This window comes from Maylandia zebra, linkage group LG16 (assembly GCF_041146795.1).
Source record: "Maylandia zebra isolate NMK-2024a linkage group LG16, Mzebra_GT3a, whole genome shotgun sequence".
In the NCBI taxonomy this organism is placed as follows: domain Eukaryota; kingdom Metazoa; phylum Chordata; class Actinopteri; order Cichliformes; family Cichlidae; genus Maylandia; species Maylandia zebra.
Window position 1 is genome coordinate 11,399,576 of NC_135182.1, and position 14,214 is coordinate 11,413,789.

General features: G+C 39.0%; 1 protein-coding gene across 2 annotated transcripts; it reads right to left on the minus strand.

Moving 5' to 3' along the window:
- Window positions 1-505: 505 nt before the first annotated feature.
- sgo2 (shugoshin 2) lies at window positions 506-12,902 on the minus strand. 2 transcript variants are annotated; one of them, XM_004569823.4, is made up of 9 exons: window positions 12,699-12,902; window positions 8,042-8,158; window positions 7,772-7,947; window positions 7,555-7,629; window positions 6,387-6,460; window positions 3,980-4,122; window positions 2,065-3,891; window positions 850-970; window positions 506-766 (listed from the first exon to the last, which is right to left on the minus strand). In XM_004569823.4, the coding sequence occupies exons 2-9, from the start codon at window positions 8,124-8,126 to the stop codon at window positions 664-666; spliced, it is 2,604 nt and encodes an 867-aa protein (XP_004569880.4). In that variant the 5' UTR covers window positions 8,127-8,158; window positions 12,699-12,902; the 3' UTR covers window positions 506-663. The 2 variants fall into 2 exon arrangements, with proteins under 2 accessions (XP_004569880.4, XP_012779746.3); XM_012924292.4 differs by having other exon boundaries at window positions 12,564-12,700.
- Between the last annotated feature and the right edge of the window lie 1,312 nt (window positions 12,903-14,214).

Below are 14,214 nucleotides of genomic sequence, written 5' to 3' on the forward strand. Positions count from 1 at the left end.
CGACCTCTCCTTCAAGGTCACTCGACTGTTCTGAATGTCAACGATAGCGCAGAGCTATTTATCAAAACAATGTTTCTTACTGCTGTTGTTTGTATTACCAACATACAGCAATGATACATGGCGATTCTAAATATCAGATTACTTTATTATGACTTTGACTGTCGATTACAGTAACAGGTTCTAATTATTTGAACATTTAACAATATGACAATGTCCCTGAGGTATATATTTTTTCCTTTTTGATGCCAGTTTGACATTACTAAAAATTACACAAATTTTACTAAATGCTATACATGTGATATATGTGCATAAACAAAAAACCCAAATCCCTAAAAGTCCATCAACTGAGCTGTGCTAGCATTAAAGATAAGATATACATTTTAAACCAGATTTGGGAAATTCTCTTTACAGAAGTTAACAATAATGACTATAATAGTTTTTTAGTGACACTTTGTCTTGTTGAGTGTCAGCAGAACACAGCTTGAAGAAAAGACTCAAGAACAAATACTTCAAATTTCTACTTTAATGTGAAATGTAAAGCACTTAAAGACACACAATACTTTCTGGTCGAATCTGTAGAAAAATGATTTTAGCAAACAACTTTAATAAGAAAACAGCTTAAAATCACTTTTAAAAACAGTAAAATGGAAAAAAGACAAATTATCATTTGGCAGTCGTCGTCATCTTCTTCTTCTTCCGGCCATCCTTAAACACAGGAGAACTCAGGAATGTGGTGTCAGTGAATTTATCTCCACGCCTTATTTTGCTGATAGAAAACATAAATGAGGTTAATACTGTGCTGTTCTGGGTTTTCGCAGGGCCACAGATTTTAGACAGAAACATCCTCACCTGTTGAGAGGCGGCTCCTTGTAACTCACGGCACCCTTCCCAGGTCTCCGTCTCCTGCTTCTCTCTCCATTTTCACAGTCTGGTGTTGTCAAAGTGTTGGTTACTGTCGATAAGACTCTGCCTGCGGGGACAAACAGGTACTGCTAAGCACAGCATCATAGCATGCTGCATGCATATTACTCTGTGCTTTGCTTCTCAGCTACCCTCTACATTTACTCATACTGCATTAGGGCTGTTCGATATAACGATATATATCGGATGACGATATAAAAACGTCTATCGTTTCATTTTACACTATCGTTCGTTTTGTGGTGTCGCAAAATAAACTGTTTACGGCAATATTTTTTCATGGATTTGATGGTCACTGTAGTGGCTATATTAATTTGTTAAAGTTCTCTCTTTCTCTTATATTTTATATAACCACACTACGGACGGACAAGAGCCTGTTTTTATGCGTTGTCATTAGCAACAACGACGGTAAAACCATCGCGTGTCCGCTTGTTTATTTTCCACATAAACCTTTCACAATAAAGCTCAAGATCCTGTTGAGACTTTTCAAAATAAACTGGATCACGTGAAAGAGTATGCAGAGTGTTTACGGATGAGAAGCAAAAAAGAGCCGTCAGGTGCTAAAAAATAAACCTTAGACTCAAACGTTAGAACAGGCTTTTCCCCGCCGCACGCCGTGTAATAAATACTCACAAAGAAAATGGCGGCCGTTACAACTTATGTCTAAAAATGTATAGTTTCATACATTGGTTAAAACACTCGACTCCAGGTACGCGACGCCCAGCTGGAAACACTTCACGCAAGCCGAGCTGCCCGAAATTCACAGAATTTACAGAAAATGTTACATTTTTGTGATTTATATCGTTATTGGGACGATAGATGGATATGAGGATATGAGATTTTGATCATATCGCACAGCCCTATACTGCATTATGATAGCCAAATTCACAATCTGTCCTTATGTATATACTTTTCTGTTCAGATAAATGTTTTGGGGACATTTGCCACAAACATTAATGTCTTAAAGTGACAGGGTATTGAACCTTTGACCTTTGTCTGCTATGACCTCAGTGATAAACAAAGTACAATTATTACCCATCTGTCACAAATGAAAGCTAAAAATGTACAAACTCAGTAACATAAGAGCTGATGACAGAGCTGTGCTTGCATTAGACTGCACTGCTGTAAATAAAGACTGTTCCACACCTGGAGAGGCTTCAGCCGTTCCAATTGTCGCGAGCCTGCCTGGTGTTTCCCTGCTTGGAGTGGCGGGTAGAGAGTCCACATCGAAGTGAGCTGTGCTGTTATCCACGTCCAGCCACGGCGGCAGCTCATCCATCAGCAGGTCGCCCACATTCTGATGAACTGCCTGGTCGCTGGTGTCCACCGTGTGACTGCAGGTGTCCGATGCATTCGACATCCTGGTGATGTTTTCAGAACTACATCCACTTCTGTTCTTAGTTTTTCGTCTGTAGACAACAAAAGTCTTCCTGGGATATCTGGTTTCCGTGGCTGTGTTCAGCATGAATACATTTCTAGATGATGTGGGACTCGAATCCCTCCTGGACTGCGAATCATTCAGATGTTCAAAGATTTCATGCTTTTCGCTGATGACAGACTGTGAGTCGAGCATTTGTAAATCATGTAATTGATCTTTAGCAATTTCAGAATCAAGGCAGAGAGCGGAGGCGTCTCTAGGGTCAGGAAGATAACATGTTTCACTCTCAGATCTTAAGTCTTTGTTGTCTTTTTTCTTCGTCTTGTCATCTAACAAGTCATCACCCTCTTCTCGCTGCACCACTTTGTTCCTGCTGGGCTGCCCTGTTTTGTCTCTCCTGGATTTTTTAGGTTTTTGAAACTGTGATCCTAAAGCCGCCTGCCAGTCTAGTGGCAGTGCTTCACCACTGTCACCGCTACTTGAGTCTTCTTGACAGTTCCCAGAGTCCTGAGTGGCCACCCAGGATCGCTTCCCAGAGCGCCGAGTCTTTGAACGATTGCTTGATTCTAAACGTCCAACAACGCTTTTCCTCATGACTGCTTCTTCTGCCTGAAAACTGGATCCTGTAGGAGGCGCCACATCATGCTCTGGTGAGTCACTGTCGCCGGTTATTGAGATAACAAATGTCTCCCTGCATCTTGATTTGTGACCTCCCCTAGAATTAGTCACAGTATTAGTTTTGCTAAAGGACAGACGCTCCGCATGCTCTGACTCTGGTTGTGCACAAAGCAGAGCGTCCTCAGAGACTTGAGACTGTAAGCTTTCGTCTCCCGCTTTAGGTTTTTGGACTTTCTCCTGGTGGGATTGGCTGCCCTCACTTTCACCAGACGGCACAGTGAAAAAACTTTTCCTGGTTACTGAAGAGGCCCACTTTCCTTTAGCTCTGGACTTCCTGCATGTTATTTTGGAACTTGTTTCTTCAGCCACACTTCTGCTGGTGCTTGAAAACCTCATTTTAGGATCAGAGAAGTAATCTTCCACATCCATTTGGTCTACATTTGAGATGTTAGTGCGGTCAGAAGATTTGACTTTATCCTTTGATACTTTCTGATGCTTGCCCAGTTTAGGAATGCGAGTGACAGTGGCAGTACTTTGATCCTTCAGCGGCTTTTTATGTGCTTGTAACAAAGATGCAGACTTCTGCACTTCTATACTTGAGCTGCAGCTTTGCTCCTTGTCCTTTCTGCCAGAGCTGACTTTTTTTTTCGCTTTGGTTTCCACAGTGACTATCTCAGTGGCTTCACTTAAGGTCATCTCCATGGTTGCATTGAGCAAAACAGTTTTCTCTTGATTTTTGCCAAGCTGTGTTTCACTTTCCATGGTGGAGACACTGGGAAGATTCTGATCTCCAGAAAGGGATGGTGTGGATTTTTCACAAGTCTGACTGTTCTGAACAGAGACGACGGAATGAATATCAGCCTGGGACTGAGAGGGATTCTCCACATCTTCCCTCGGAGTATTGGCCATGCCAGACGCTTCTATGTGGGCAGCCTGTGCACACTGGGTGGACAGCCTTTTTTCAGCTTCTGTGTTATCTGCACAAAAAGCAGAGTACATCAGCATTTCACATCATCAACATTTTACAGTTAACACTAAAACTTTCAATGCTTAAATCACGCCTACCGTTGCAAACATCAGTCGACTTTTCACATGTATTCGGAAAAGTGGAGACGTCCTCGTTGATGGTTTTTTCAAGCAGGGCAGATGTTGTGATTTTCCTGGTACACCACAAATTCCTTGAAACATCTGTCTGCAGCGGTAACTGACTAAAATGGGACAAAAAGGCAAGATATTAAAAAATATATATAATTTTTTTTTCTTTCAACTCACTAGTGAATGCAGGTGCCACCCTTTCAGCCTCCTGGTAGACTCAAACTTGTCTGAGATTTTTAGGAGATGCATCTGTGGAATCAACTGTGAAATCCTACATTGCATTCACAAGCTTGGGTCCACCTGACAGGGCGATGACAACACTCCATCAGCTCTTTTGCAGCTGAGAGGTAAAAAAAAATTTCACACTCTGGTTTAGTGACAGCAGTCTGACACTGTTATTTTTATTATTATTATCATCATTTCTCACAGCTTCTCTCCACACTGTTAATGGAAGTAGTAGAGCAACTTTTCACAGTGCATCAGGTAACATATATTGAGATGTCTTGCAGCTATATTTTGGGGGACCCTATGCAACTATAAGAATGTCTCCCAAACTTGACAAATATTACCGTAACCTACAGTATACAGTAGGTTAGCATAAACAGAACGTGTGATAATCCACTTGTCACTTGTTGTTATAGAGCAAGATCTCGCTCTATGTCGAGGCTAAGGTATTTTAAGTAAATGCTAAATTGACCACTGTTAGGCCGTGTGCATGCGCAAACATTTCTGTCACTGAAAACAGAATTTTACAGTCAAGTCCTAAAGTATTTGGACAATGACACACTTTGCACAGGCTCAAAAGTAATTTGACAAGCTACCAATTATAAGATTGCTTTTAATACTCAAATTTGTTGAAAATCCTTTTTAGTTAATGACCGCCTAAAGTCTAGAACTGGCAGACATCACCAAATGCTGTGTTTCCTTTTTGGAGTTGAAAAGTTAAATGCTCCATATTCCTCAAGCAAAATGAAGGTAGCACATAGCTCACACGTTTGATCTAAACGCAAACTCAATGGCATGACGCTGCAGGATGCTGTGGTAGCCATGCTGTTTCAGTGTGGCTTCAGTTTTGAATGAATCCCTAACAGTGTCACCAGCAAAGCACCATCACACCTCCTCCTCTATGCTTCACAGTGGGAACCATGAATGTAAAGAACATCCATTCATCTTTTCTGCACAAAGACACAGGTGGAACCAAAGATCTCACATTTGGACTCATCAGACCAAAGCACAGATATCCACTGGTCTAATGTCCATTCCTTGTGTTTCTTGGCCCAAACAAATCTGTTCTGCTTGTTGCTTTTCCTTAGTTGTGGTTTCTTAGCAGCTGTTTGACCATAAAGACCTGATTCACACAGTCTCCTCTGAACAGCTGATGTAGAGATGTGTCTTCTACTGCAACTCTGTGTGGCATCTATCTGGGCTCTAATCCAAGGTTCAACACAACTTCTGCACAACACAACTGATGGTCCCAACCTCATTAAGAATCAACTCTGACAGGCACACCTGTGAGGTGAAACCATTTCAGGTGACTACATAATGAAGCGCACTGAGAGAAGGCCAAGGGTTTGCAGCGCTGTCAACAAAACAAAGAGTGTATACTTTGAGGAATCTAAAAAATAAGACATATTTAGATGTTTTTTTTAAGATTTTTTGCTAAATAATTCCACATATCTTGCTTGGTATATTTGATGTCTTCAGTTTTTATCTACAATATTATTTTTACTACAAAAAGTAGTAAAAATAAAGACAAACCATTAAATGAGGTAGTGTATAACACTAAAATGGGTCTTAAAGTGTGAAAAATAAAACCCTGGTTTTTCCCCTTAAGGCCATTCTCCCAACACTTAATCTCGATTTAACGGGTGGGTTGAGGCTGATACTTTTTCACATAAATCTGGGTGGGTTTGGATAGTTTCCCTGAATAAATCATCATTTAGAAACTGCATTTTTTATTTACTTTGCCCAACATTAAAATTTGTTTGATGACCTGAAAAATGTTTTTTTGGTTTTTTATTTTTGCAAATATGCAAAAAACAGGGAGGGGCAAATACGTTCTCACAGCACTGTGTAAGAAAAGCAACTGAAGCTGTCAGTAAGATATAAACATTGTATTCTTGTCCGTGTCTATTCAATAATGTGCTGTTTTTAAAAGTGATAAATGTTACTAAGTCTGTCACTGACTTTTATGGAAACATGACCAGGCTACACATTCTGACACACTTAGGTGGCGTCACTGAAGTGACCTTAATAAAAAAGGAGTGCAAGTCTGAAAAGTGTAAAAGAAATGTCAATGCCATTCAGAGATGCCTAAGCTAAATCAGTGGTTCTCATTGCAAAGAGCCGATCACTGTGAACTCAGTTCATTTCTGACCTTCCAGCTGCAAGATTTTCCATTCTGATGTCACCAGACGAGATCCGGGAATCTCCTGAAAGGCTCTGAGAATCCTGTGAGAAGCAAATGTTAGTATGGTTTGATATTGCAATGCATTTTCTTCTACTTTTGTTCAAACTTAAGTGGCTTTCCGTCTAAACTTTTCCTAGGATCCAAGAAATGTTCACACAGGAAGCGATTCACTTGTACCGCATCATTTCATAGCTGACAGTTGGTCACTCGTTGACATTCCAGGCTTAGTTGTCCAGATAATCCTCCAATGCAATTACCAATCAATCTTAAAGTCTCACTGTGAAATTAAGTATAGTTCAAGTTGGGACCCAAACACTGCACACCAGCAGCAGTTATTTCATGCTGTTTCTGAATGTCACTGACTGTCTATGGTCTCCAGTTGCCAAGTCACTGCTAATCTTTTCCTTGGTGCATCATTAACCCCTCAGAGGATGAATGTTTGACTGCCAGCGCTACATTACAGAGTGTGTGTGATGCTAAATTGCAGAAGTGCAGCCAATATTTCATTACAATCACTGCAAGCCAGCACACATCATGCGCAGCTTCTTACACATCTGAAGTAGCTATGGGAAACTTTTAGAGCCCGACCGATATATCAGCCAATATTAGCAATCTGTTGATAATCATTTTCATTTATCTGCTGATAAATTAAAATGTATAATAACCGTTCAACCAGTTATAGTAGTGACACTGAATAGTTTGTCCGTCAGCGGTCAGGCAGAACTCAAACAAGTAATCCACGACTTGTTGTGCATACTATCGTCATAAGGACTCATAATTAGCTACAAAGGATCAGTTTAGGGAAATTTGTTTTCTGTGCCTGAAATTAAAAAACAAATATGGATTTTTAAATAATCAAATATCAGTATCATTACATGTCTTTCAAATCCTGTATTGGTGAGGCTCTAAAAAAAAAATCATCTGTCAGCTGACAAGTTGTAAAGATTAAAGATAAGTTGTAGAGTTGTAGAAGTTAAGAGTTTGTCAGCCTTGAACAGTTCTGTGTTATGTGCATCAGTAGGAAACCCTGCATTGTGCCAGTTTTAAGTAAATTTTTCAGCAGCGCTCACCAAAATGTCACAAATATGTCAATATGCCGCAGAAACTGTAAATATGTATTGAATGAAATCCTTACGCTGTCAGAGAACAGGTCTGCCACCATGTCCAGGTGCTGCAAAGCATTACTACGGAAGTTGTTCAAGATAAGGAGCTGCAAGAGGAAAACAAGACGCTCTGCAGTCAATGCAATCAATCCAGCGGAGCATCGCTGCACTCTTCTTTGCATCATGACCAGTAACTGTCTACTCAGAATTTTAGTGCTGTAGAAGAACACAAGCAAACGACAAACGCACCAGTTTTCTGTGCTTGTATTTCTTGGTGGCTAATTCAAAGCAGAGAGCGTCCACTTGTTTCTGCAGGTACATGACCTCCATCTCCAGCTGGCTGCTTCTCCTCCTCTGAGCTTGCAAGGCCAGAGCTAAGGCTTTGTTGTTGGTCTTCAAAGAGACCTTGAAGAAGGACGAGGTATCTGGTGCGGAAACACGACAGTATTTGTGTTTGGCATTTACATGAACTCTTCTTTCAGCAAATTTCTGAGATCCAAAAAAAGCAAACAGACTCACTGAGAAGCTTATTTTTTATCTTGGATGCTGCAGTTGAAGTCTGCTTGGTAGCCTTCGAGGCCATCATAGTCTTCAAAGAAAACATTATCAGATGAACAGGAAGACTCGATCAAAAACCTGAAAAAGATACACACGTTAGTCATTGTACACAGTAATTAAGAACACCCAGCAGCATGCATGTGTTTGTCTTTCCTGTGATGCTGTCAAGTCACCAGAAACTGTATTTAAAAGATAGACATAGGCATGCTGGCATCATCCACTGCTTAGTCAAGTCCTGATGTGAAGCATCAGCCTGATCATCTTGGCATTTTCAAATCGGACATGACAGTGGATCTATGGAGGGAAATTAGGCTACGTTCACACTGCAGGTCTTAATGCTCAATTCCGATTTTTTGATCAAATCTGATTTTTTTGTCTGCTTGTTCACACTACAAATAAAATGTGACAGCAAACGCGCTCTAGTGTGAACGCTCAAAGCAGCCCGCATGCACAAAAGAAGACGTCACACACAACGCGCTCTGTTTAGACCCAGACCAAACAGGATTGTTTGACTGATGGACCTTAATATAAAGACGTGTTTCAGACTTTACGTTTCCCAATTTAGCTTTAAGTTGTAAAGTTATTTTGTTATTTACATAATAATGTAAATAACCTAATAATGATCCTTATTGCTGTTTTAGAGGAGCGGTGCTTCAAAGGATGCAGATTTCTGTCAGAATCTGCAGATTATACAGTATAAATAAAATGTTCACATTTCTCCAACGTTGTCTTCCCAACAGTTTCACTGGTTGGCCAGGAAGCGTTCGCGAGGGCGCTGATAATTGGCGTCTGTCTTGTGTCAGTGACGTAAAAGACGGATTTAATGCGACATGACCGTTCAAACAGCAGTCGCTTTCTAAAACATCAGATATGTATCGGACTCAGCACCACATACGAAAGTGACCCAGGTCGGATTTGAAAATATCGGATTTGTGCTGTTCACACTGTCAAACCATGATCGGATATGGGTCGCACAGGGTCAAAAAAGTCAGAATTGATGCGCTTTCGCCTGCAGTGTGAACATAGCCTTAGTCTCAAAAGTGTTACAGCCATGTAAGATATGATCCACAAGCATAAACACAGATTTGTGTGTAACTTTGAGTACCCACAAATCCCACACACAAATACAGAGCAATTTGAACGCACAAAACTATTGTACAAACGCATGTATCAAACCCTTAATAAACAGTGACCATTTATGCACACATTTTCAAGTTCAACTTATCAAAACTGATTTTGTTTACTACAAATATTTGCAATGTTCATTTCCTTTGCTTACAGATCGCTAAATACACGTGCAAGAAACACCTGATGTGTACAAGTCACGCTGCATGTGCATGTGGAGTTTTGAGACACATTTCACACTGCCAGCTTGCACATCCAAAAGTGAAAGCTGGATTCAAGTGCTATTGGAAAACTGGGACATCTGGGCTTCCAGCGGATTCTTGTTGTTTCAAATAAAACACATATTTATTTCTAAATAAGCAAAACAGTTCATTACCCCTCATCCACTTTACCAATTTACCAGTTAAATGTGCCATACGTTAGCATGTGTGGCATATGTCTTAACTAACCTATCGCCACTTAGTGGACGATCTTCTGCTGGGAAAAGGGTCAGAGCACAGCTGAAGATGGGAGAGCACCCTGGTTGAACATTCCTGTGGCTCATCCTCTGAAGTGAATATGTGCTAGCTAAGCTGTTGTATATTTTGAATATAGAAATGATCCCAGTGATGTGAGATAACACTTTCATATTCATCCAATCATTCCTCAATAACAGCAGATTAATGTTAACATTATCTGAATGCGTAATAAACAGTCGATCATTGTTATCAAATCAGCTGTATCAGCAATACAGTTTGAAGAGTATGTCTGCTGTTCCTAAACTATCACCATTTTGTCAGAATGATTTCCCATCGGAAGATTATTCACTAAGGTGTGACAGCTTATTATATACTACTGCATGGCATATTTAATTGATAAATGTATCATTTGTAGTAAAGAAGTGATGAACTCCTCTGTTTGTTTAGAAATAAACACCCATTTTATTTATTTATTTATTAAACACAGGGAACCCACAGGTCCCAGTTTTTCAGCAGCACTTAAATGCAGTTTATATTTGTGGATCTGTGGGAAGCTGGCAGTATGAAGATCCTCAGAATTTCACATGCAAAGTGATGTTCTATGTGTATCATGCAATATGTGCATTCATATTTTTGTGAGCAAAAATCCCAAAGCAAATAACTTTAGGCATTTTACATGCAGGGAGTTTTCCGAAAGAGAAAATGATTAGATTTGTGGAGCTAAACTTAAATATGTGTGCGTAAATATCACTCAGGTTTTGCATTTGTAAAATAGTTTTCTGTGTGTTCACACTGCCCTACATTTGTGTGTGGATTGGACCATTTTTTGTGAGTATTCAGAATTACAACCAAATCTTTACAGACATTTGTAACTTAATGCATGCTTGCTAATCATATCACATACATTTGTCAACCTTTTGAGACTAATTTCACACAATATTGCTCTGAGAAACTAACATTGGTTTTGATAGGTTATTGGCTAAAAGTTGCTTCACTCTGTTTTATCTTCTCTTCTGACTCAAATGGGACAAAAATAGTAGAAAATGAAAAACATACTGTATTTAATATGACGTAAAACTAGTGACTGAGACAATAAACTCAACAAAAAATGTTTATAGATGTCATAAATCAGTGAAATTCTAGAATCCGACCAATATATTAAATATTAGTCTAACTTAGCTCTTATAACAGCATTTATAACAGCTATGAAATTAAACTGTTAAGAGTGTTGACGTTGTACAATGTGTAGAACACCACAAAGACAACAACCAGCTGATCCAAGCAGAGTCGGACAGAATGCAGACGCATAATTCACAGCTAGTTGTGACAGTAAACAAAACTATTTTTAAAATGCACTGTTATATTATCTTAGTAAGGATTCATAAGGAATATTAGGGAAACTTGTTTATATTTTGTGTGTCTGAATGAAAGAAAGCTTTTTAAATCATCAAACATTAATATCAGTATTGATCTTTAAAAATCCTATATCAGTCAGGCTCTGCTGTCTTCAAGTCAATTTCTCTGAAACCAGACTTCTTCTTTTTTTTTTTACAAAAATAGTGGTCACCTTTTGATGGCTAATAGAAAAAACATGCAGGTTTCTGACTTGCTAACTGGATATCACCAGTTAAGTCATATCATAAGGGACATCCACACAGGAAAAGGTGATTCGAATTTTATTGAAATAATAATAATAATAATAATAATAAATAATAATAATAATAATAATAATGGATTGCATTTATATAGTGCTTTTCGGGGCCCTCAAAGCGCTTTACAATACCACTATTCATTCACTCTCACATTCACACACTGGTGGAGGCAAGCTACAGTTGTAGCCACAGCTGCTCTGGGGCAGACTATTTGTGGCCATCTAAATAGGTGTGGGCAATGAATTATCCAAAGGGGACACATGACAGACTGGGACTGTTTTGGAGGCCCACAGCAATAAGATTAACTCGGTTCTGCTCAAAATTGATTTTATCTCTTTATAGGCTTATTGCTGCAGTCTACCACAACAGTGCCAAATTTTTATGTGGCCCTTTGGGAAAACTAATTACCCACCGCTGCCGTATAAAGTATAGAGAAATGATGGTGACTTAATAATGGGGGCAAATCACGAGTTAAACTTTTCTCAGCTTTAAAACGACCCACTGAGGCAGGCAGCAATGAGGGTAAAAGGTACTGTTGACTGGTATGTGAGGGAGTGCATATGCCAGATGGTTACCTAGGCAACCAGAGAATGGTATAGCCACTAACAACCAAACGTTATCTTAAAAATCATGCATGACAATGTGGACGAGGTTTATTGGCACAATGACTATAAAATTTGAAAAGTGCTTGTCATTAACAGTTTGGGGTTTCTTTTCATAAGAATAACTTATTAATACTCTGTATCTACTACATTAACCATCACAAACAAACGGGTCACAATATAAAGGAAAAACGAGGCGAATCTTATAAAGATGTAGCCCACCGCATGCCACCACAGCAGCTTGTAGTGTCCCCTCCCTCTGCTTGAAGGATGAAACAATTCTTCCAAAATGTATTCTGTCATTAGATCTTTCATCCCATCACTGTCAAACTTCCCATAAGCGAAGTTATCATATAAGTTATAGTATATAACTTATTCAATATGTACCTCTCAATGGGTGAAGATTTGCAGTGACTCTTCTCTATTACAAGACACGTCGACCCAAATCATGCAGTAGCATAACTAAACCGACACATTCTTTCATTGTACGTTGTCAAGGATTCATGTTTTCCTTAAACTGTCTGGATATCTTTTTTCTTACATAACTCGTCTTGTACCTGCTTTCAACAATAAAAAAAATACCCATGTAACCCACTGTGATTAAGTAATAGTTTTTAAATAAAACAATCATAAGATATGTGATTACCTCAGCTCACAATCCGGAAGTTTTTTATAATTTGTCTGCACTGCGCTTCTGTTAACATTAGCTTAGCTTACTTAGGCTAAATCTGCTAGCACGTTCGTGTAACCGGCGTATTCTTGCAATTTGGTCAAAACTTACGGTAACTTCAGCCACTGGTAAGACTTGCCTCTGGAAAATCTTAGTAACTACCCTTCATAGCCACGTAAACTGACGTTCAAATCGATTCAAACAAGGCTAATCGTGACTTTACTGAATAAAAATGTTACGCTGCTGATTGCATTTTAAACATAAACAAAAAGTCAGCCGGGCTTCCACGCAAGCGTTACAGGGCGTGTCCAACAATCTGAAAACCAATCAGAAACGATGTATGCTGTTCCCCGAACTTGTTTTGTCAGGCAGCTCAAAGCTAAAAGTCACCAGGTTTTAGCGCAGATGTTTAACTTTACTGACAAACTTAAGTTAAGAGCAGAGGCGGAGCCAGACATTTGAAACACCCAGGGCTTAGCCCTAAAGGATAGTATGCATGTGGGATTTTTTTTTTTTTTTTTGGGGGGGGGGGGGGGGTAGAAATGACTGAAAGATTAATAGGCTCTGTTTTGAGTTTTGTTCAAAAAAGAATGACTTCATATAGGGAAAAAAATATATCACATATGCAGGACAACTTAAACTAGTTTTTTAATTAAGCAGCAAGGCAGAACAAGGCCAGGGCTGTATCAAGGCACGAGGACTAAACCCCAATTCAACCAGACCCAGAACTGATCCGGAATTAAAACAGGACTACAACAGTTCAAAATCAGGACTACTGAGGACTTAACCAAGACAGAACCACAATCAGAACTAGATGATAGTAGCACTAAAAATCATCATAGACCTGCACTACACTTATTTTTTAATTCTACCAAAGTCCACTATTTAGATTGAGAAAAGTTTATATAATTATTTAGCCTTGTTGTGCAAACAAGCCTGCATAACTTAATAAATGTATAACTTGAAAAATAACAAACCTAAAAAGAAACACGAGATACATGAGTACCTATGATACGGTGATACTTTTGGTAAACAACCATTTGACTAACATGTGTGTCTCATCTGCTCTTGTTCATCTCTGTTCTGTCCTCATTCTCCTCTCTCTCCCTCTCTGTTCCTCTCTCTCCATCTCTGTTCCTCTCTCTCCCTCTTTGTGCTGACAATCATCAAATATACAGTTGAAACCAGATATTTACAAACTCTTCAGATCAAAACACAAACACTTTTTTAATTGTAACATCAAATCAGACTAAATGTTTATTTTTTTAGATTGATAAATATAAAAAACGTATTTGTTAACTTTAAGAGTAAAGAGAGAAACTATCTGTATTTCTTAATGGCACCAAATTGTATTCAAAACTGAGCCACACTTATGGAGCTCCACAATTCTTTTCCTGTTGTTTTGGTTGATAGCTCTTGATTTTCCCATTTCAAAGAAACAGGTTCTGTGTTTTGCCTTATATGCATCCACAGCTGTGCCACCAATTTACTCACATGGACTCTACCAACCTATCAGAAGCTTCTTCAGCTCAGAATGGAACGTCTGGAGTTTCTAATTAATTAACAATAAACTTAGTGTATATGTACTCCTAAATTTGATATAAGTGATAAAAATAGAGAGCTCTGT